The following is a 22,813-nucleotide window of genomic DNA, read 5'->3' as shown; positions in this document are numbered from 1 at the left end:
ACTCATCCCTCACTTACTTCAAATCTCTGATTGAAACTCACCAACCTGTGCAGACTTCCCTGACCACTCAGACACACAAGTGGCCCCACACCCCTCACTCACCCTGCGCCATTTTTCTTAATTACATTTGCTCCCTGGCACATTATGCATTTTTTATTATCTGTCTCCCTCCATTGCAAATAAAAATTCCTTGAGGGCAGGAACTAATACATGCCTGGCACAATTTAGGCATTCAATAAATGTCCACAGACCAGATGAGTAAACAAATCATAAAACAGGTAAACACATCCCAAGCCTTGGACTACTCCTCCGCAAAATGATGAAATGGCACTCTTCTTGTTTCTGCCCCCTTCTCTCACTTAATAATGTCATCAATTCCTTCCCACAATTGTGACTGTTCTTTGCTTCTTCAAATTTCCCTTATTCCACCACCTCCTACAAGCCCTTCTTTGTAAAGCCCTTCCCTCTAAAACTTCTGCCCCTTTGTTTTCTCTTACTTCCTCAATCAAAATGCCTGCCCTATGTTTTTACTACTTTAAGACCTTTGTCCATAAATTCTTTCATGCTATATGAAGACATGTATCTATATTTAGCATATTATTCCTCATAGGTAACATGCTACAAAATCATGCTTTAATATAATGCTGAAGTTTCCATATCCTTCAAACAGACATCTCCACACTCACCTGCTATCTGTCTAATCTAGCACAAGTGACTTCAAATCCTAAAATCATTTTTGCCAAAGGAATTCCATAGCCACTAAGGAGCTAGAAAACAATGACAGAGTTCTATAGGAAAGGTACAAGATAGAAAGAACAAGATAGAAAGAACATACTATAAGGTATACTAAAAATATGTGCTTACGGCAGAAATGAAGAAATCACGAAGGATTAGCAGTTTAAAGAGTCTCAAAGACCCATTCAGTTTTTGAAATGTCGTTTGTGGCCGGTCATAAAAATCTATTAAAGTAGAGATACATTTCTTTGACTACATCCTCCTCCTGCTTGCTTTACACCATGACATATATACAGTCCAATGTCATACAAAGGTAAAAAGTCAGAGTGGAAAGGGAAAGGAACAACTTTCAGTGCAGCTGGATAAAGAACAATGAGGTGGCCCCCTGCCACACCACTGAGCAGCTGGCCACAGGCCTGGCCTGACTCATCTTCCCTTCTTTCACAAATCACTCAACTGTTGTCATTAACTCTTTCCAAGAAGCGCTTACTTCCCTAAATTTAAAACAACCATTCAAAATAGGCAGGGGCATTTTTACCTATAAATTTTTAATTTTTTAGTTCTTTGGGGAAGAAAAGGCAAAAAAAACTTTTTAAAAATGTGAAAATCTCTAAAAGGTTCTTAGATATAAAATCATTCTTGGCTGGGCACCATGGCTCGTGCCTGTAATACTAGCACTCTGGGAGGCCAAGAAGGGAGGATCTCTTGAGGCCAGAAGTTCGAGACCAGCAGAACAACACAGCGAGACCTCATCTCTACAAAAAATAGAAAAATTAGCCAGGTGTGGGGGTGAGCACTTGTAGTCCCAAGCTACCTGGAAGTCCAAAGCAGGAGGATCAATGAAGCCCAGGAGTTCGAGGTTACAGTAAGCTATGACGACACCACTGTACTCTAGCCAGGGTGACAGAGTGAGACCCTCTCTAAAACAAAAATAAAGATAAAAATAAAGTAAAATCATTCTTTTCTCCTATTTAATTTTTTTTTAAGCTCAGGTGGTTTTTTACTAATTATACCTTTACTAAGATATAATTCACATACCATAAAATTCACTCTTTTAAAGTGTACAATGTAGTTGTTTTTACTATAGTCACAAAGTATTCATTCTTTTAAAAATAAGGAACCAAATTAGGAATGTACATTTATAACTTTATTTTGTCAGATATGATTTTTTTATTCAACATGACTTTTCAATGTAAAATATGGTCATACCACATCCTGTTTTCTTAGTCTCATCCTCTCCTGTTTTTTAAGGATAGTAGGACTATATTAACCAATAAAAATCAAAGTTTATGAAAATCATTTTCTATATAAAAAGGACTATGGCTGGTAATTTGATTGGAAGGCCAGGCTTAAGGACTTGTCTTACATTGAGTTTGCACAGAAAATTCAGAGATTTCATTTAGTTTACACATTGCAGATAAACAGTTTTCTAAAGGTGCTATTATTGATACCTTATGTAAGATTGAGAAAACATGAATTACCCATATCAAAGGATATCATTATTATTTTTAAAGGGACTTTGAGAAAAGTTACACCCTTGCAGGTGGAGTAAGGTACTCTTTGTTATGGCTGATCTCAAGATGATAGAAGTTCCTAGGTTAAGCCAACCTGATGAAAAAGGTATAACTTATACTAATGTCATTCCTTTAGAACTATTATTATGACATATAAAGCATTACTAAACAGTATTTCCCTGCATAGCTCTTATATTTGCTTTAAATTAGCCTAAAACATGTATTCTCAATTGGCAGGGTGGGGATAGGGTCAAAACAACTTACTCTTTTTATGCATAAATCAGATATATACATGTCAAAAACAGATATACAGTGTATCTCTGGTATTAAATTTTCATGGGGAGAACAATTAGGAATGAAATGTCTAAAAGGCGGGGGGCAGTTAAAAAAGGTTGAGGAAAACTGATCTAAAAGAAACTAAAACTCTTTTTTGACAAATATGTCAAATTTTTATAATTACACAAATTACTATCTTTGATTTCAAAGATTAGGCTACTTATAGGATGGTTATCTGAGAAACAGATATGACTCAAAAGACTACATCACTATTCCCTTACGCTGTACACAGATGGTAACTATGAGTTATAACAACTAAAACTCTTCTCTCTTACATAGTACCAGCTCCCCACACATTAAAAGACAAATTTTAAACCTGAAATATTGATTATGGTTTTTTTTAAGAGCTGGGGGTCTCACTATGTTGCCCAGATTGCAATGTGGTTACTACTCACAGGTGCAATCATAGGACACCACAGCCTTGAACTCCTAGCCTTAAGAGACCCTCCCGCCCCAGCCTCCCAAGAAGCTGGGACTACAGGTACATGCTACTGTGCCCAGCTGAAATATTAAGTTGTTAATACCAGTAAGAGAAGGAATATGGATAAGTATTTAAATAAGGATGTTGATTTTAATGACAGCTGAAAACACAAAACATTCAAGCAAGATGGGCTCTCACCACTGGGCCACCTTCTCATATTCTTTGGTCAAATAAATCATACTGAAAATGTTCAGCTGACTTATTTCTTTAAAAATAAATTGTAATTTTCAGGTCATATGGAAATCAGAAAATTTCCTAACTGCATCACAAAGAATACACCATCGCCATTCAACTGCTCCAAAGGATCTCTACAAAGATGCCCAGAGTTGGTGTGTTAGGGCAGTGACAGATGCTGAATGAAGACAAGGAAAACATTTCCATGGCAGGATGGTCTGAGGAAAGATGGTGAGAAATTACAGCAAAATCCTAAGTGATCCACGGTAGATTGGTGACTAAATGGTAACAAGAGCAAATAGAAAAGAAAGGGGAAGAGAGGTGCAATAATGCCAGAGCTAACTCTACCCACACAGAGAAGAGCATTATTCAAGGTTCAGCCAGCCCAGCTGGATCGTAACTGAGTTCCCAATCTCATCGGTTGGTCTGGGCTATAAACCACAGCCCCATTAAGCTATAAATGACAGAAATTTCTGCCAAGGAATGAGCTGGCAGAATGCTTATTCACCCAGCTCTGCCAACTAGGGCTCTATTGGTGTGGCCAATCGGGACATTCTGTCAGATACACCAGCTAAGAAGTCCTAAATTACATGATCTGAGACTTCTTTTTTATCCTAGTAATTACTAGAGAACATGCACTCTCTGGGGAAGTTCTAACAAAGCCTATGTGGAATTAGGTAGTAGTTAGGTGCCGTTAACTATAAGGAATTCGGTAATTAGTGAATTAGGTGCATTCACTACAGTTCTGGAAGACTCTGGAGCGCCACTAGAATGTAAGCTCTAAGGAGACAGGGATCATGACTCTTGCACATTGTGATATATGTTCACTGAATAAATGAGCAAGGTAAGTGAGCAGAGTCTTCACTACATTTGAATAGTTTCTGAGATGTGGGCATTTAACAACTATTTATATCAAGGCTAATACTGAGATGTAGGTGCATTTGAAAGATGAAGGAAAATGGTTACAAATCCTTAAACTTCCAAAGATGTACATTTTCAACTCCCAAATGAGATTGTAAAATCATGAAAGATTGGGGTCTGGTTCTTTCATCCTAGAATAAAAAAAATCTGTGTTAAAAAATCATTTTAAACAGCAAAGGTGATTAATAGTAAGGACAAGAGATAAGATGGTCTTCACTCTTGAGCTTAATTTAACAAGTATTTGAGTTCCTATAACTTTAACAAGGTTTTGTATAAAATGTAAAATTATATTATGTCATTTTAGAGACTCTCACTTTTTAAAAAACTAAGCTAACTTTCACTAACTGCCTATAAAAAGAACATTCCTTACATTTATAAAAAGCCTGGGCCGGGCGCGGTGGCTCACGCCTGTAATCCTAGCACTCTGGGAGGCCGAGGTGGGCGGATCGTTTGAGCTCAGGAGTTCGAGACCAGCCTGAGCAAGAGCGAGACCCCACCTCTACTAAAAATAGAAAGAAATTATATGGACAGCTAAAAATATATATAGAAAAAATTAGCCGGGCATGGTGGCGCATGCCTGTAGTCCCAGCTACTCGGGAGGCTGAGACAGGAGGATCGCTTGAGCTCAGGAGTTTGAGGTTGCTGTGAGCTAGGCTGACGCCACGGCACTCACTCTAGCCTGGGCAACAGAGTGAGACTCTGTCTCAAAAAAAAAAAAAAAAAAAGCCTGAATGGATATGTAAAATGCAAAGTAAGTAACTGAACTAGACTCTATTGTTGGACTAAGCTAACTAACACAACCAGGGCACACAAGATAGGGTCCTGGCAGTGGTTACTCTGGAGAGCCTTAGGGGGAAACTCCTGAGCTCTGACTTGATGACTGAAACATCACACAACTGTGATGAATCACATTTACCTAGTCCAGGTTCTTGTTGCTGCCATCTCAGGGGAACTTTATTACCTCATTGCTCTTCTGTTCTAAGGTGGTCATTAAGAATAAATATAATGGAATATGAGGTACTTCTAAGACAACCTAGTTAAATGTTAGTAAATCCTAAAATAAAATCCATTTCTTCTAACCCTTGGGTAATTCTCTTAACATATACAAAAAGCTATTTTGAATTGGACAAGTTGGAGCAAATCTCCTAGCATTTGTCTTTAATACAATGGTTCTCAAATTTGAGTATGCATAAGAATCACAGAGAGAGTCCCTTTAAAATCTCCTTCCCCCAGGTCTCCTGGCAAAGGAATCTACATTTTTAACAGACATCTCAAATGACTGATGAGTGGGTCTACAACTACACTTTTAAAAACAGCTGTCGGTTGTTATCACTACTTAAAAAATAGCCTCTGCATGCAAGTGTACTTTGCTTTATAATACAAAATGTTCATATTGCAACAAACTGAATTTTATGAATTAAATTCTATTTTCCCACAAGTGGACTTTAAAATTCTTTAAATACAATGCATTCTGAGGGGTGGGAGTGGTTTCTTATACTTTCTTCTATAGGTCGAATTCCATGCTGTTCCCTTCCTCATCTTCACCTCAGTAGTTAACAGATTTGTATTAATAATTAGGAATCCTTTTAAAAAAGCATTTTCTCCCCAATTTACCATTTTTACTCCTCACGAATGTCAGTATTCTAAAAGTAGTTGTCTTATAAATCTTAATTCTAAAAAAAATGCACAGAGTATTTTTTTTTTTTTTTGAGACAAAGTCTCTGTTGGCCAGGCTACAGTGCAGTGGCACCATCATAGCTCACAGCAACCTCAAACCCCAATCTTCCTGCCTTAGCCTCCCAGCTCGGACTACAGACACAGGCCACTACATGCGGCTAAGTTTTCTATTTTTTGCAGAGATGGGGTCTTGCTCTTGCTCAGGCTGGTCTTGAACTCCTGGCCTCAAGCAATCTTCCCACCTGGACCTCCCAGAGTGCTAGGATTAGAGGAGTGAGCCACCACCTCTCCTGGGCCAGAATATCTCTTTAGGAAGGAAAATGAATTTAGTCAGAAATAGTTTTAAAGAGAAATCTACTTCTGGAAATCCTACCACTGCGTATTAAGATACAACAGCTTCTTCAAAAGAAAATATCAACTATAGTAGAGCCTTCGAACATTCTTTAACTTTTGTATCAAAAAAAGTCCACATTTGAGGAAAATGCTTCTATTAATATTAAATAATGCAGATTAGGTACAAGGTATTGGAAAACAGTAAGATTATTATTTTTCAGAAAAGAAGAAACTTTTAAAAAAAGTACTCATGGAGAACCAACACTAAGTAAGAAATGTCACTTCTAGCACTGTATTTGGGCATAGTAAACATAGTCCCAGAGAGAAGCCTAGTAAAGCATGCTCTAGGCTCAGTTTTGCCACAAAAGGGCCATGTAACCTTGGGTAATAACTTCTCCAGGGTCTATGTTTAATTTATAAAATAAGATGGTTATATAAAAGTAACACTTTCATTCCAGCAGCATAAGTTACTTTGAGGTGTTTACATCAAAAAGCATTTGAGGTATATGACACCTCTAATGTGCTTGATCAAATGACATAATTAAAACTTAACTGGAAACTTGATACTGTGAATAACTTACTAAAACGGTCCTTACAGCTATCAGTTACATATCACTGTGCTTTGCTTCTTTGAAAAGCCGAATACTTTGAACACCTAAATGTTCACGTATTGAGTTTTCTGGAAGTGAGGTACATATGTACCACAGTCTGGTTTTGTTAAAGGAAACAATGTATCTTCTCAGCCCTTCTTCCCAACCCACTGTCATTGCAGACTCGGGGGGAAAAAAACACCTTGAAATCCCAACCACTGAAACAACAGTGTTGCAGTAATTATCACAAAAATAACATTTTTTCCCCTAATGAATATGCAAAGATATTCTCCTGAGATTACAGTTTATAGTCCAGTAATCAACTTTCTTCTATCATCTCTCATTCATTAGCGCAAACATTTTCAATTTTAACCAATATTAAGTTCATAAATCATTCGTGTTTCCAAAGGAGCATAGAGAGTCCAAGAAAACCCCCCAACAATCCAACAGGAAGCAACACACGCGTTTGGCAATTCCAAGAAGGTTGGGGATGCACAGATATGTCGCTCAAAATAAATAAACTTTCCTGGACGTTTATTTACCGACTTGGGAAAGGTAGGTTTGGAAACAACCAGCTAACTTCACTTCCAAGTTGGCATCTTAGAGAATCGTGCGTTTTCAAAACACCCAGGACCTCAGAGCCTCCCAGTCCAGAATTGGCCAGGGGAGCACACGCCCATCGGCTCTGCCTGGAGAGGAAACAATGGGAGAGGCGCGAGGGAGCGAGCCTGGCGCCCCGGGCGCCCGGACTCCGCGGCCCGGCCGGCGCCCTACACCGAGCGCCGCGCCCCCTCCCAGGCGCCCAGGCCCGCAGCCCCCCGCCCCCGAGCCCCGGGGCGCGGCCCACCTGCGGTGGCGCGGGGAGACGGCCGCACTTACCGAACAGGGTCAGGGCCATTGTAACGGCGCTCGCCGCCAGCTCGCCGCCGCCCGCCAGTCCACGCGCTCCTCCCTGGCGGGCAGAGATCACCGCATCGGCCCGACGCGCTCACACCTCGGAGGGAGGCGGGTGCCCGAGGGGCGTGGCGGGGGCGCCGGCGCCCGGGGAGGCTGCAGGCTGCGATGCAGAGGGCCGCTGCAAGAAAAAGTTATTCACGCGTTAGTGTCGGACGCACCCTGCCCAGGGGAGCCCCGCTAGCCCTCGGCGAGCCGGCACTTGTCGCTGCCATCCGGCTACTGCGCGGGGCGTGCGCGCGGCGGCGGTACCTGCGAGGCAGGAGGCTTGGCTGCGGCGCAGTGGCAGGCGCAGACGCGGCGCCGCAGTGGCGGCGGCGGCGGCAGGGAGAGAAGCAGCCTCGCGGAGCCCCCGATGAGGAGCGCTCACTCCGCATCCCGCGGCCGCGCAGACGCCATCTTGCGACAGCGTCTCCCACGAGCTCCGCCGCCTCCTCCCGCCTCTCCCTCGGGCGGCCGGGCCAAGTGCGTTCCCATGGCAACGGGCGCGCGCGGGGGGCGCGGGGGCGCGCCCTCCCTCCCGGGCCGCGGGAAGCCGCCGGTGCCCCCATGGAGGCGGTCGCCGGGAGCAGGGATGGGATGGGGCGCGGGCGGTGTGCGTTTTAGCTGAAATCCCAGGCTTTTTCTTGAATGGGATTTGAGGAGGGGCAGAGAGGAGAAAAACTGAGCTGTTGCTCGAAAGAGGAAGAGTCACAGGAGGATGCTCCGTGAATACGGCACCCAGGCAGGGTCATCTGGGGACCGGGAGCGTTTGAGGATATATTTCTCCCCCTGGCGCCCTCAGGGTTAACTGGGACTGGAGCTGGTGACCTGAAGCTGCAGGACTCGAGAAGGGAGCCTGAAGCAGAACACAGCCACTGAATCTTGCTTTCTTTCCATTTGGACTTAGGAGCTACTAGGAGTAGTTCTGATCTGATTGTCATATACGAGTAAACAGGAGTCACTTAAGCATCTGGGATTACTTAAAATAATTTATTAAAAGGCCGATGCTTAAACCTAATTTTCTTCCCTTTACATTATACCTCTTTAATATTGTCTCAAGAAAAATCAGAATTTCTCACTGATTGGCACTTCTTTGCCACAAAAGATTGTTCCCTTGAGCTTTTTGTATTTATCTCATAATCACTGGCACAACATCCTTCTGTGATGTTGTCTCCTCACCTTCTTTTCCTTAGTTAATGAGGGACCATATAACGCCTTGAGATTATCAGCCAAAAGATGTCCTTGAAAAACTCGAGTATGATGTTTTTTGTTGTTTTCATTTAATGCATTCAAACAGTCATTATTCCCTACTTGCTATGTTGTTCCCTGTTTAAGAAATTGCTGCTTTTTGCTTGTTTCTCTGATTAGGGATTTGATACTATTTTGGTAGCTAATCATGTAGATCTCTGGTTCTCATTTCTTTCTACATGCATCTTTCCTCTTTTAGTTCCTAGGTTCTCCAGTGTCATTTTCTTCTCTGATTTTCAACTAATTCTTTAAGAATATTATATAAATATTTTCTATTTATTTTAGAGATCAAATCATTATGAAAATGAGAATTGCTGCTGTACTTCAAATAGAACCACAGTTAATTCATCATTATTTCACAGCTGACTCGAGCATCAGAAGAAAAAGAAAATCAGGCTGGAAGGAGGAGCCAAGCCTTTTGTTTCAAGTCTGTTAACTCAAGAAGAAAGAAATGTTAAAATAATTCGACATGAATGGACAAATGTTTAAGATGGTGTATGCTTGAAATTGTCTAATGTATGATGGCTCTCCTTTGGCCACTAATATAAACATAAATCCTGAAATCCTCAAAATTTTAAATCTTTAATGAAGAAGGACTCGATTTTAACAGCCCTTTTGCTCATGAAAAATTACAGACACACAGCTCATGAAGATAAATGAGAAACTCAAGGAAGGCTTTGTGGGACAGATTTTATAATCATATAAAGATTGCTGCTAATCTGATCTGCAGTCAGATAAATCAGAAACTAAAGCCTCCATATACTGTCTCAACCAGTGATTTTCAACATTTTGGGGGACCTAATTTCCTTTTGAGGCTCTAAGGAAAATATTGTCCCTTTTCCTGGAAAAGTGTTTGCATACATACACTCACCAAAAATTTTTCACACAATTTCAAGGCAGTTAGGGACTATTCTGGGACCCTAAATTAGTCCCCAGTATCCTTTGTAATCTCAGAAAGTTTTTGCCTCTATAATTAAAAGATAAAATTTACCTTTCACCTAGAGCCATCAAATTTTGAACAGGAAGGGACCAAACTTCCTCAATTTACAGATAAGAAAATTGAGTACCCAGTGGTTAAAAGATTTTCCTAAATGCCTGCACCCATTTAGTGGCAGAACTAGTAGGAAAAATCTTATACTTCTGATGTTCACCCCACCACCTCCCCCACCCTCCATCCCCCACCAATTTAGAGGTTGCATGGTTTGAATTTAAAAAGAAAAATCTGTTTAGTATTAGAAGCAGAATAGCAAAGAGAGCATTTTGTCCTCAGCCATTTTGCATGTTTGAGGCTTCTTAGAGTTTGGGAAGTTGTATTTTTGTCCCAAAAAGTCTTTATTAACATGCCCTTCTACTCAGAACTATGTGTTCAATTAGTCTGAGAGGAAAAGTGCCTTTCTCTCCTCTGTGTTAAGCTCTATTAGAGCAGAGCATCAAGGTTTTGGTGCTGCAGCTCAGCTGCATGTTAGTAGTTCTCTGTGCCTTGAGGGGTTGTCCTGGGGGTGATTCAGAGGGAAATTAACTGTCCAGGGCTCAGACTCACCCACCCAAGCTACAGCCAGCCTTTGGTTACTGCACCAGCTTTGCACTCACTAGTTGTGGCCGAACACAGCTGAATCCTAGTGACAAAGCCAGCTAGACTTCAGTGGGGATCCTCTTCCTCTCCCCTTCTTTTCTATACAAGTCCTTGGTACTCCCACACCCAACACATGCGTACACACACACACACACACACACACACGCACACACAGAGCTGCTTTTTAGGGTACTCTTTGGAACAATACAGCGTGAATGTTGCCATGTTTCCCTTTAAAGCATCTGGCTTTCCACAAGCCCTTCCTTTCGATTGACTTCCAAAGGGTTTGATACTCTAACAAAATGCTCTCTATACTTGATCAAATTCCTGTCCTGAAAATAGTATTGGTTTTTATAATAGTGCATTTCTTCAATGAGGAATAGATTGTGCTTCTTTTCTCACTTAGTGGAAAATAAAGCAATAGTCTTTCAGCTACAGATTCAATGTAAGGAAGGGCGTTAACTACTTGGAGGTGATTATTATGGGTGGTGACTTAGATTGTTTATAAAAAAGGGGGAAGAATGAATTGGCTTTTCAAAACATTTATGTTCTCATTTCAAAGATTTAATTTTGTACTTAACACGCAAGCATTTAGAAGGGCTAGATTTGTTTGCTCATTACTAACTAGTTGTTAGATTTTTAGACAAACGTTTTTCCCTTTCTAATTCTTATCTTCCTCCTTCATAAAATGAAAAGGATGGTACTACGTTGTCTCTAATGAACCTTTTGGGTTTATCTGCCATTCTGTGGTTTTAAAATCTTTAACTGAATTATGAATAAAATGGATGATGTTTTTATTTGAATCGTCAATATATTTAAAATGCTGATATATCTAAAGTTCATAAATACCTAATGTAATAAAGAAGTCGTATTTTATTAAAGCATTAGTACTATTATTTCATCTTTGGTATGTTATAGTAATAATGTTATATTTATATAGAAAGCAACCATTTTCAGATTTAGCAGGATTAAAATTAGAAGTATGCACTGAATAATCCATTTCAAATCTACTAAAACAATTTCTCATTTGTATTTAAGTTTTGTGGACTAAACAGAATTTAGATAACCCTTTAAAATTGTTTTTCTGTGTTTTAAACTAATGACTTATCACAAGTGTTTGGGGTTTTCTTTTTGTTACCCATTTAGCTTCATTCCCATTGGTAAACATTGATTTGTTCCTCAGTTTTGAATGAAGCAGAAATTAATGAGGCAGTTTCTGCCACACAATAACAAGTTAAAATTATAGCATTTTATCATGTCAACACAGCTTTAAACACTAGGAATCCAGTGCTATTAGCACAGTTCCCAAAATAGTACAGAAGTTTGCTATTGAAGAAAAAATTAAATAGCACATTTATGCTAATGGATAGAAACATTTTCTATTCCTCACACTGATTAGGAAGGTTAAAATTATTTATTTAAATATTCACAATATGTGACATTCTCTCTATCCTATATTTATGTTACCAGCTGAAGTGCTTGTTTCCATTGTGTGAATTTGTTTAAAGTGGATTTGGTCTGTTTTTAATAATGTTTTCCTTAAACACTTAATCCAGATACGTTTTCTTCTCCCTCTCTTTTGTTTCAGACTTTCTGAATTAATACCTTACCTGATATTTGTACGGTATTTCATGATTTATAAATAGCACTTTCGTAGGACAAAGCCATATGCACACAAGTGACTAAGGCAGCATTGCCTCCAACATGAGGATTCAGACTATAAAACTGTATGTGAAAAAAAAATAATGTTTATGTTATGAACTATAAAATCGGCCTTTAAGCTTAAATAACTCAAACAAATGTTAAGGTGAATTAATTGTGTTCTATTGACCACCAGAGGGTGCCTAAATTATATTTATAGAAGTAATATTAGGCCTTAGAAATGAAGTAAAACTCAATTTGAAAAATACCTAAGAAGCCTTTCTTAAATATTAGAAACTTTCTCAGTTCCCCTACACAGTCCTTGCTAGAGTAGCAGAAGGTAATCCCACCAAAATTATGCTAAAAGAGAAGGTGGCTATTGTCCGGTTAGGCACAGATTAGGAATTGCATATTATTGAGGAAACACTGCTCAGTCCTCATTATAGCACTTCCAAAGTGAAAAGAAATTATTTGTAGGGGCGTGTGTGTGTGTGTGTGTGTGTATGTGTGTAGGTGTGAAAGGAAGGGAAATTGGAATTCAAAATTGGAAGGAAAAGGTTTTCCATCCTTGACCCAGGATAAATGGACTTTTTGTTAATTGTTCAGCACCAAGGGGAAATCTTAGTTCAGCAGGCAGCAGAACCACAGGTATTACTATGAACTCTAGGTTAGAATCTTCGAAAAGCCACAAGTCCTATTTTTTAAATGTTGTGATAAAATTTATTTTGACATAATGTCAAAATGGCCACTGATTTGGAGTGGCCAATAAAGGTGGGAGGAGAAGTGGTATTTTTTTTAAAGTCTTTTTATTTTTTTTAATACATATTTTAAAAGAATACTTATTTCCTGGCAAGTATTGTAATAGTATAGCAGGTCTTTTAGAATCTTTTTTTTGTAGACTTACAGTCAAATACATTTTCAAATACACATTAGATAAAAGGGCGGTGATTATGGCTGCTCCCAAGTAAAAGTTTTTGTTCTGAACTACAATCATATTGTAGTACTTTAAGCCAGCATTTCTATTCAAGTGTATTTTTCTGAGGTCACCAGGCATATCTAATGCACAGTGTGGCTAAATGTCTATTTAACTTGAGCATTTGGATTTCTGCCAGATTTAGTTTTCAAGAGGGCATAAGGGGATTTGGCTACAAATCAAATCTCCCTAACATGGCCATGGTTTTTCTGGTTAATGTGGGTGTCCACAATAAGGATGACTTATTCAAGTTGATTACATTGTGAGTTATAAATCAGCAAAATAGCTATGAACTCTGGGTGAGATTTACACAATCTCTAATTAAATAACAGGGCTGAAAAAGAAAGAGTGAATTTCCATGATTAAAATCACAATCTAGGTTCAAAACTTGTCTACTGCTGTGATGGAGTTTTCATAAAGCTCCTTTGTATCCTGTTGTAAAATAGGACCTGTACCAGACATCTGGGACAATGCCCAAATTTAAATTCATCCATCCATCCGTCATCCATTCAACAAATATTTGCTGAGTACCTATGATATACCAGGCATCATGCTAGATTCTGGCAAAGGAGCCAAAGATAAATCAAACATGTATTCCCATCTAAAAAAAAAATTTGCAGTCCCTGGGGGTAGATCAGACTTACAAACAGAACAGTGACAAGGGTCACAAGAGGTGTACAGATTACATATTGTGGGAGTTCAGAGAAGAGAAAGAGGTTATTTCCAGCTGATGAAATGGGTGAAGGCTTCATGATAGAGGAAGCTGTGCTTTGAGGTCGAAACAGGAATTAGGCAAACAGAAAAGAGAAGGGGAAAGGTGGAGTTTAGGTGAGAGGGGAGAGCATGAGGAAAGTCACAGAGGTGGGAGATCACGAGAGAACTACAGGCAGGACAACTGGGCAGCAGCAAAGGACTCACGAGAGGGAGTAGCGGGAAAAGAGGTTGGACAGGTAAGTTTGGGGACAGATGTAGAAGGCCAAGCTGTTGAGTTGATGCTTATCATGTTATCTGAAACCTGACTGCTTTCTACAAGTACTTGAGGCAACTAGGAATTTGGATTCATTATGTAAAATTCTGGCCTCACATTTTTTTAATTGCCCTATTTTCCAGTAACAAAATTTTGAGTTACTGGAGAATTGTTGAGTACACCCACACAGGCACATACACATGCTATTGTAATAAGCTAATAAGGAACAACATATCCTTAAAGTGAAGCTCATCATTGTCATCTGCTACCTTCTAGAATGCCACAGTACATCTCGAAAAATCACCAGTCAGAAAGACCTGGATTCAAATCTTGGCTTCACCTCTCACTGCCTATGTGATTTGGGGCAGGTTTAAATCTTTCTTGGTTTCAGTTTCTTCATGTAAAATGAAGGTACCCTTCGTATCAGTTAGTTTGCAACCTTTTGGTTGCAATTGCCAGAAAACTTAACTCAAATTGGCTTAAATAAACAAAGAGAATTTATTTGCTCTGTAATGGTAAAGTGTAGAGTCAGGATGAGTTTCAGGGAAGGCTGATCCAGCAGCACAAAGAATGTCCCCAAGAACCTAGTTTCTCCATTTCTCCAGTCACTATCTTCATGTGCCACTGGGCCCCCAACTCATGGCATCTCTAGGCTCTCCCCTTATGGTAGCAAAATGGCTTCAGAACATCACATCATCCCACCTCTCCCTCTAAGGGAAGAGAGAGTCTTACACAAGTCCTGGAATCTCTCTCTCTCATTGGCCTGAATTGGGTTATGTGTCCATCCCCCACTCATCATTGTTGCCAGGGGGCGGGGGTGGGTTCAAGCCAATCGTGGGTTACCCCAAACCTGAGTGGATTAATCTTCTCAAACCTCATGGCTGAGGTGAATTTTCCATAGAAAAACCAGCCTATACCTGGAGGAAGAGAGAAGGGACAACTAGCACATGTCTGCCTTTTAGGGTCCTCCTAAGGATTCAATAAAGCACAGAGTGGACATTTCAATGTTTTTCCTCTTTTCATGTGGGTTAACTTAGTCAGTATTCAGTAAAAGCCAATTTTTCTCTGAAGATAGGGACCCAAGACTTATGCCAAGTTCTCCTTTTATGAAACAATCTCTTCTCAAATGTCAGAGCAACGGCCCTCCTCTTTTAACCTTCCCAGACGATTTACAGTCCTGGTGGCATCACCAACACAACCTACTGGAAACTGAAACTGTAATAAATTGCTTAATAGAGTATGTTTGTCTACCGTGCAATGCTTACCAAACAACTGGATTTTTTTTCACTAAATCAGCCATTTGTTTTGTCCTATTTTTCAATTTCAAAATAATTTAAATTTCTTTCAAAAATATAATTGAGGCCGGGCGCGGTGGCTCACGCCTGTAATCCTAGCACTCTGGGAGGCCGAGGTGGGCGGATCGTTTGAGCTCAGGAGTTCGAGACCAGCCTGAGCAAGAGCAAGACCCCATCTCTACTAAAAATAGAAAGAAATTATATGGACAGCTAAAAATATATATAGAAAAAATTAGCCGGGCATGGTGGTGCATGCCTGTAGTCCCAGCTACTCGGGAGGCTGAGGCAGGAGGATCGCTTGAGCTCAGGAGTTTGAGGTTGCTGTGAGCTAGGCTGACGCCACGGCACTCACTCTAGCCTGGGCAACAGAGTGAGACTCTGTCTCAAAAAAAAAAAAAAAAAAATATAATTGATTCAACATCAGGAAAATTTTTACTATTTTGTATATATGTTTTAGGATTTCCAGTTGAGCTTCCAATGGGATTCCAAATTTGGTTGTATGTGATGAACTGGTAAGCTTATAGGAGCATCCTTACATAAATTGATATACAGGGATGGGCAAGTGTTAATTATGTTAATAATTGGCTAATAACGATAGTTTATCATAAGGTAGATTCCAGGACTCCAAATGGCCTAGTCTCTGCATGGAGATGCATTCTGAGCCAGAGTCCATCTGGCAAAAGTAATTAAAAAGGAATTGTAGTCTTTCCTTTAATTTCACAAAGAACATTACAGGGTATCCAAGTTATACTGCACATGAACTCTTCTAAAAGCGCCTTTCCTCCTTTCTGCCATACCCCATAATGACCTGGAGCAGAGCACTATCAAACCCCCAAATTTTTATCCCATACCTCAGCCTATGTGGCTTTCCTGCGCTTCTCCTCCATTACTATTTCTTATTTTGTAGATTGGTCTCCTGGTTTCTGTTTAGATTCTTTAACCCTGAACTGTTACCTAAATTCTACTCTATAAAGGGGATCCAGGAATTGGCACAGCAAGCAAGGATATTCCTATCTCTCTTCCTGCCTCTCGGGTCTAGTCTCTCTCTGCCCACCATCTATCTCAATTCTGCACCACCAAAAAAGCTGAGAATCTGGCTTTTTTTTAATTAGAGGGTAAAATGATGAGAAAGATGACCCAAACAACATTCTAATAAATTTTGTCCCCTGCTTAAAATGAATGCTAGGAATTGTGTGAAATGCTTTGCATACAATCTTTCATTTGAAGTTCACAGCAACCTCGTAGGGTGTAACCTGGAATCCAGGACTTCCAACTCCACTGCACACCACTTTTCTACAGAAAAAAGTCTAGCCACAGACAGATTTTTATCATTGGCATATTCATATACAATGGGATAGTTTGCTCATCGAGTGTCCTTTATTGTAAAAGTTAGCCTAATACCTTAAATAAATATTTTGCTATTAAGAAAAATTGAGTTTAGAGTTGGTCTGATTTGAATTCAGTTTAAAAATTTAACATTTATATTCATTTGACAAAACATTTTTTGATGATGATAATGTACCAGAAGTGCAGACATACAAAAAGATGAAATATAAGTAATAAAGCAAACAACATATATTTACAAAACATGTTATGAACTCAGTATTTTGCAAGACAGAAAATGTTTACATATGTTTTAGACAGACCAGTTGAAAGAAACATTGTATACTTAGAATAGGGCTAAATTTAAAAATGCTGAGGGAGGGTCAACCTGAGCTCTTGCCCTGAAATCTCTCCGGATGATGGTGACTGCTGGGAGACAGCTGGCTAAGGATCAGAGAGAGGGAGAGGAAGAAGGGACGGCGGTCCTTAGAACCTGCCTGTCATTGGACCATCAGTGCCACCAGAATGCCCAAACAGTGCTTGCCCAGGAATTACAAGATAATAGGTTCTTCAGGACATGAGTGACAGGATGAAATTTATTTTACTGAAAAGTAAGATTTTTAAATTCCTCTCTAAGGTAAAATAAAAAACCTCCTGTTGAGTGTTTATTGTACCCATGAGTGACTTCATTAATACTCCTTTCACTCCGAGCCGGGGTCGGTCTGATTCCTAGGCTTCAAAAATGTTTTAAGTGTCTCATACCTCTTGAGCTGTGAGCTGTGAAGGGAAGCCAGCTGTCTTAGGGAATGTCTTCCTGTGTTTCCTGTGTTTCTTCTGAGGAACAATGCAAATTAGAGAAAGATAACCTCCAGAGACAGGGTGAAATAAATTGCTAGCCCCGACCAAAACAAGAAAACGTCCAGAACGAGAAAAAGCTTCTCATGTCCGGTCTTCACTTAGCATGGCCATGCCTCTGTGTTCTCCACCCCTTTTCTGTCCTCAGTGTATTAAATTAAGTTTGTCCCTCCACATCGAAGCGAAGTTTCCTTAGTTCAGAAAGCCTTTTCCCCCCACCCCAACTATAATGGGAAACAATAGGCTTTCTACCATTCAGCCTACATTTTTATTCCATTACTTAATGGAACAGTTAATTCATTTTTCCAGCTTATTTTTTCTGTATGAGACAATCTCCTTTAGAAAAGCACTGGTGTTTGCTCGTCCTGGGGTAATCCGGGTCAGACCCAGGGAATCGGCCTTGACAGCATCCACGTTCTACGTCCTGTCCACTCTCCCAGACCCAGACCCAGGGCCTTAAACCTCCACCCTTCTTTCCCCCCTCCCAAAGTGGTGAGTTAGAGTTTTATTTAATTGAAAATATTTAATACTAGATCTGTAGGGTCTCCTTTTCCATTTCAAGCCTGTGTAGCCCATGGAGGGATAGGTGATATGTTAATGCAGATGCTTGGTTAAAACTCTCTCTTTCTATATCTGTACTATATGTATATAGTGTATATGTAAAATGATATTATTCGGCTGAGATTTCAAAACAACCATTTAAACTGAAACTCTCCATGAAGCCATCCCACCCAGAAGTAACTTATCTTTTTTTGTTTGACTCCCAGAGAACTCTTCAAGTATGGATCTTAATGCATTTTACATTGTACACATTTTATTACAACTATTTGAGTACATATGCAAATATCTATTTGTGCATTCGTGCACATGCACATTCTACTGTTGTTCCTACTGGATCCTCAGCTCATTCAGAGGAGGGCTCTGTTGTGCTTTTCTCTGTGTTTCCCAGCACACAGGTACTCAGCAAACATCAGCTGAATGAATGGATAAATGTTAATGTCAATATGAAAGCTAATACAGTGATTTCAAGTAGGCTGCTGCTGTGCTGGACCTCCTCGTGGGGAGCAGGCTAGGATATTGATAACATTCTGGTCAATGGTTTGCATTGCCCGGGTCTGGCCTACATTTTGACAAAAGCAAAATGGATGGTTTTGTTGAAAGTTTGTACTTACTGCCTGGTTGCATGATAGAGGATTAAGGGGCACCAGGATGTGAGAAGGTTAATTATAACAGATGAGTATTTGACTTTTCACTGTTTAGTTTGTTTGCAGTTCAGTGAAATAAGCTTTGCCAAATCAAGCCAGATTTTTTTTTCATACCAGTTCCCAGAAAATCTTACTTAATATAAATAGTCTTTCTACAACCTATAACTCATGGCCCTTTTTATGCAAAATACCAGAAACAGGTACCTACTTAAAAAAAACTATTAGCTATTACTAAAATATTTTTATTCTACATATAACAATTATAAGGAGATATATTTTTATATATATATATGCAAAATGAAAAAGATGAAAGAGAAACCATTGTTAATTCCACTACTAAAAAGTAATCAGTGTTAACATTTTAGTTTATATTCTTTGAGATTTTTTTCTCTGACTTTATAGATGTGGCACATGCAAGCATGGATTTGCCCCTTTTTCTACCTCCTTGAACACCAGTGATTACCACAGGTGCCACCATGTTAGTACCATGTAACCTTATCCTCTACTAGAGTTGCTTGGTAGGTCCATGGAGGGACAGTGACCTAAGCTGGACTCCTCAGAGTTACCTTCTCCCTGAGGATGAAGCTAATATTTAAGCTGGGGGATGCTGGAAATAAGCTTTGACCAGGTAGAATAAGAAACTGAGAAAATAGTCCAGGTGAAGGAGTCATAGAAAGATGAGAGAGAGCCCGACAGTGTCCGTGTGTCTCGTTCCAATTATTCTAAGGCCCGGAGGAACCTAAACTTTCTTTGGGTTGTGTAGCAGAGCAGATACTGCAGGGTGCTGTCCAGATCCTCCCCTTCAGGACCAAGGGGCTTGTTCCCTGAAACACCAGGAGTGTGTGTTACTGCTGGCCCATAGCCGAGTCACTTTCTAGGACTTCCCCTTGAACTGAGGGAGCTTCTTGGACCAATGTCACACACCCTTTCCAGGGGCAGCCTACATCCAATGATTGATACTATGTGAAAACAAATGTCTGGGTTCCTTGCCTCAGTAGAGAACAACGCCAGAGCTCTCCATGGCATTAGCTGTGGCGTGACTGTAACTGTATCCCAGTTCAGTTTTGCCCTTTGCCCAATCCTGCTTCCCCCCATCTCTTACAGGTATTGATTCAAAGGACACTATCCAGTAAAGTTTCTGCATGCAAATCTCTGTCTCCATCTGTTTCCTGGGAAGACTGACTTAAGACAGTGGGTGTGGCAGAACTGTCTAAATGTCCCACATAATGTATTCTTCCTTTGTAATACAGCTTGTAATGTATCACAATAAATCATTCCACTATTATTGCTTAAGCTAGCACAAGTGGCTTCTTGTTATTTGCAACCAAAAGCACTCTAACTAATATATTATTTGCTTATGATAAATTTCTCAAGGTAAAATTGATGTTACACAGGAGCTAAACATTTTTAAGACTTTAATCCCTATTGCCATATTATCCTTCAGAAGCATTGTACCAATTTACATTCTCATCAGTAGCATGTGAAAGCAACCATTTCCCAGACTCTGCCCGACACTGATAGCATCCTGTTTTCACTCTGTCATTCAACAAATGTTCATTGAGTACCTGCTATGTGCCTGGCTGTATACTAAGGCCTGGGATTATATAAATCCCTACCCTCCTGGAGGTTGCATTCTAGGTGTGAAGAGACAGATAATAAACAAAATAAGTAAGTTATGTTGTACACCAGAAGGTGGTAAATGCTATAGAGACACATGAAACAGCAGAGTGGCAGGAAGGGGGTGAGGAGTGATCATTTTAAGTATAATGGTTAGGGAAAGCCTCTCTGAGAAGTGACTTGTCAGCAAAGAGTAGAAGGAGGTAAAGGACAAAGGCATGGGAATACCTGGGGGAAGAGCATTTCAGGCAGAGGAAGCATCAGGGGCCAAGTTCTGGAGGTGGGAGCAGGCTTGGTGTGTACAAGCAACAGCAACCAGGCAGGATTGAAGAGGCAGAAGCGATGGAGCAGGTGGGAGAGCAGGAGGAGGTAAGGTTGAGAAGGTACTGGCGTCTGCCACATGATCCTGAGGACCGCACCTTTCTCTAGGGGAGATGGAGAGCCACCAGAGGGAATTGAGTAGCGGAGTGACGTGTCACCATGTATGATTTTAAAGGCACCCTGGCTGCTGCATTAAGAAAAGACTACAGGCCAGGCATGATGGCTCACACCAGTAATCCTAGCACTTTGGGTGGCTGAGGCAGGAGGATCGCTTGAGGCCAGGAGTTTGAGACCAGCCTGAGCAAGAGCGGCACCCTTTCACTACTAAAAATACAAAGGTTAGCTGGGTGTGGTGGCACGTATCTGTAGTCCCAGCTACTTGGGAGGCTGAAGCAGGAGGATCACTTGAGCCCAGGAGTTTGAGGTTACAGTGAGCTGTGATGATGCCACTGCACCCAGGACAACAGAGCAAGACTGTCTCAAAACAAAACAAAAAAAAAAAAAAGAAGAAAAGAAAAGAAAGAAAAAAGAAAAGGCTACAGCCATATGTTGCTTAATGAAGGGGATATGTTCCGAAAAATGTGTCCTTAGTGATTTTGTTGTATGAACATCATAGAGTATGCTTATACAAACCTAGATGGTGCAACCTACAACACACCTAGGCTGTACAATGTAGCATATTGCTCCTAGGATACAAGCCTGTACAGCATGTGACTGTACTGAATACTGTAGGCAACATTAACACAATGGTAAGAATTTGTATATCTAAACATAGAAAAGATACAGTAAAAAATATGGTATTATAATCTTATGGGGCCACTGTAGTATATAGGGGCCATCATTGATCAAAACATTGTTACGCAGTGCTTTGTTGTTTATCTTGCACCTGAACATTTTATATATCAATTGGTTGTTTGCATTTCTTCTATTGGGAATGTCCTATTTAAGACCTTTGCTGATTTTTCTATTATAATATTAATACTTGCCTTTTCTTATGGATTTTCAATGATATTAAGAATGTAGCTCTTTGTTATATATATTCTTTGTCCCTGATTGTTCTTTTAGTTTAATGCTGTTTATTATTTTTTTAGATAAATAAATTTTTAATTTTTATGAGGACAGATTTTTAAAAAACTTTTCCTTTGGGGATTCTACTTGTAATATCATACTTAGAAAGCATTTTGCCAAGATTATTGCTTCAGTCTAGGCTTTTTTCTTTGCAAGCAATAGAAGCCAGCTTAAATATAGAGAAATGCATCATAATACATGCGATTTAAACTGGAACCCAGGCATAGGAGAGTTAGCCAGGCTGCATGAGATACTGGAACTAAGAACTGAAACGTTGTCCAGAATCAAAGCATCTTCTTTCTCTTTCTCCCTGAGCTGGCCTGCTCTCTCCTCTCTGCTTCTGTCCAAGCACCTGTTTCATTCTTCTCTCCTCTTCTCTGATAAATTGTTTATCCACCCATGGCTCTGATGTGGCCACCAGAGTTCTGGCACCACTGACAAGCAGACTAGCATCTCTGTGCCCCAATTTTAATTTGTGGGAAAGAAAAGCTAATTCACACAGTCTGTCTAGTAAATTGTCTGGTCCAGGGTCAAGTGCCCATCCCCTCCCAACCCCCCCCCCCCCATCCCCTGACAAATGAGCTGTGGCCAGGGTGTGTGGGAATCACAAGATACCAGGGGCTCATCTTGAGGGGGTATATAGAGAAAGGGCTGTTCTCAAAGGGAATAGGGGTATGCATTGAGCATATCCCATAAAAGACTATAACCCACATTCCTTTATGCTTTATTCTAGTATTTTTATTGTTTTAATCTGAAATCAATTTTTGTGTGAGGTATGCGTTAGAATTCTCACATTATTTTATTGCAAAAGGTTAGCCAGTTGTCCCAAAAATTTAATACAAAAAAAAGTTTAACTTGTTCCCAAATTACAATTGAAATGAACCAGATATCTTATTTTTTAGATTGCTTAAAATACTTTGACAACTACTATTTAAATAAGGCTTATCTGATTGTTGGAAATTCTTGGTTGTATGTTTTGTTGCTATTCCTTACCAGTTAAAAAGCAAGTTGACGAACAGAACCAGACAAA

General features: G+C 40.0%; 1 protein-coding gene across 3 annotated transcripts in view; it reads right to left on the bottom strand.

The window, feature by feature from the left end:
- CHN1 (chimerin 1) overlaps positions 1 to 8,134 on the bottom strand; it is a 181,525-nt gene extending 173,391 nt beyond the window's left edge. For 2 of the 3 annotated variants that reach the window (XM_069470656.1, XM_069470663.1), the window contains exons 1-2: positions 7,968 to 8,134; positions 7,641 to 7,836 (exon numbers count right to left, since the gene is read on the bottom strand). In XM_069470656.1, coding sequence (XP_069326757.1) covers positions 7,641 to 7,659 — 19 coding nt within the window. In that variant the 5' untranslated portion in view covers positions 7,660 to 7,836; positions 7,968 to 8,134. Of the gene's footprint in view, positions 1 to 7,640; positions 7,837 to 7,967 lie in introns of those variants that run through there. The other variant, XM_069470649.1, reaches the window with a different exon arrangement.
- Between the last annotated feature and the right edge of the window lie 14,679 nt (positions 8,135 to 22,813).

The sequence above is a fragment of the Eulemur rufifrons genome, chromosome 1 (genome assembly GCF_041146395.1).
Source record: "Eulemur rufifrons isolate Redbay chromosome 1, OSU_ERuf_1, whole genome shotgun sequence".
NCBI classification, from domain to species: Eukaryota; Metazoa; Chordata; class Mammalia; order Primates; family Lemuridae; genus Eulemur; species Eulemur rufifrons.
The sequence above is the reverse complement of the archived record's forward strand: the minus strand, read 5'-3'. Positions and strand labels throughout refer to the sequence as shown.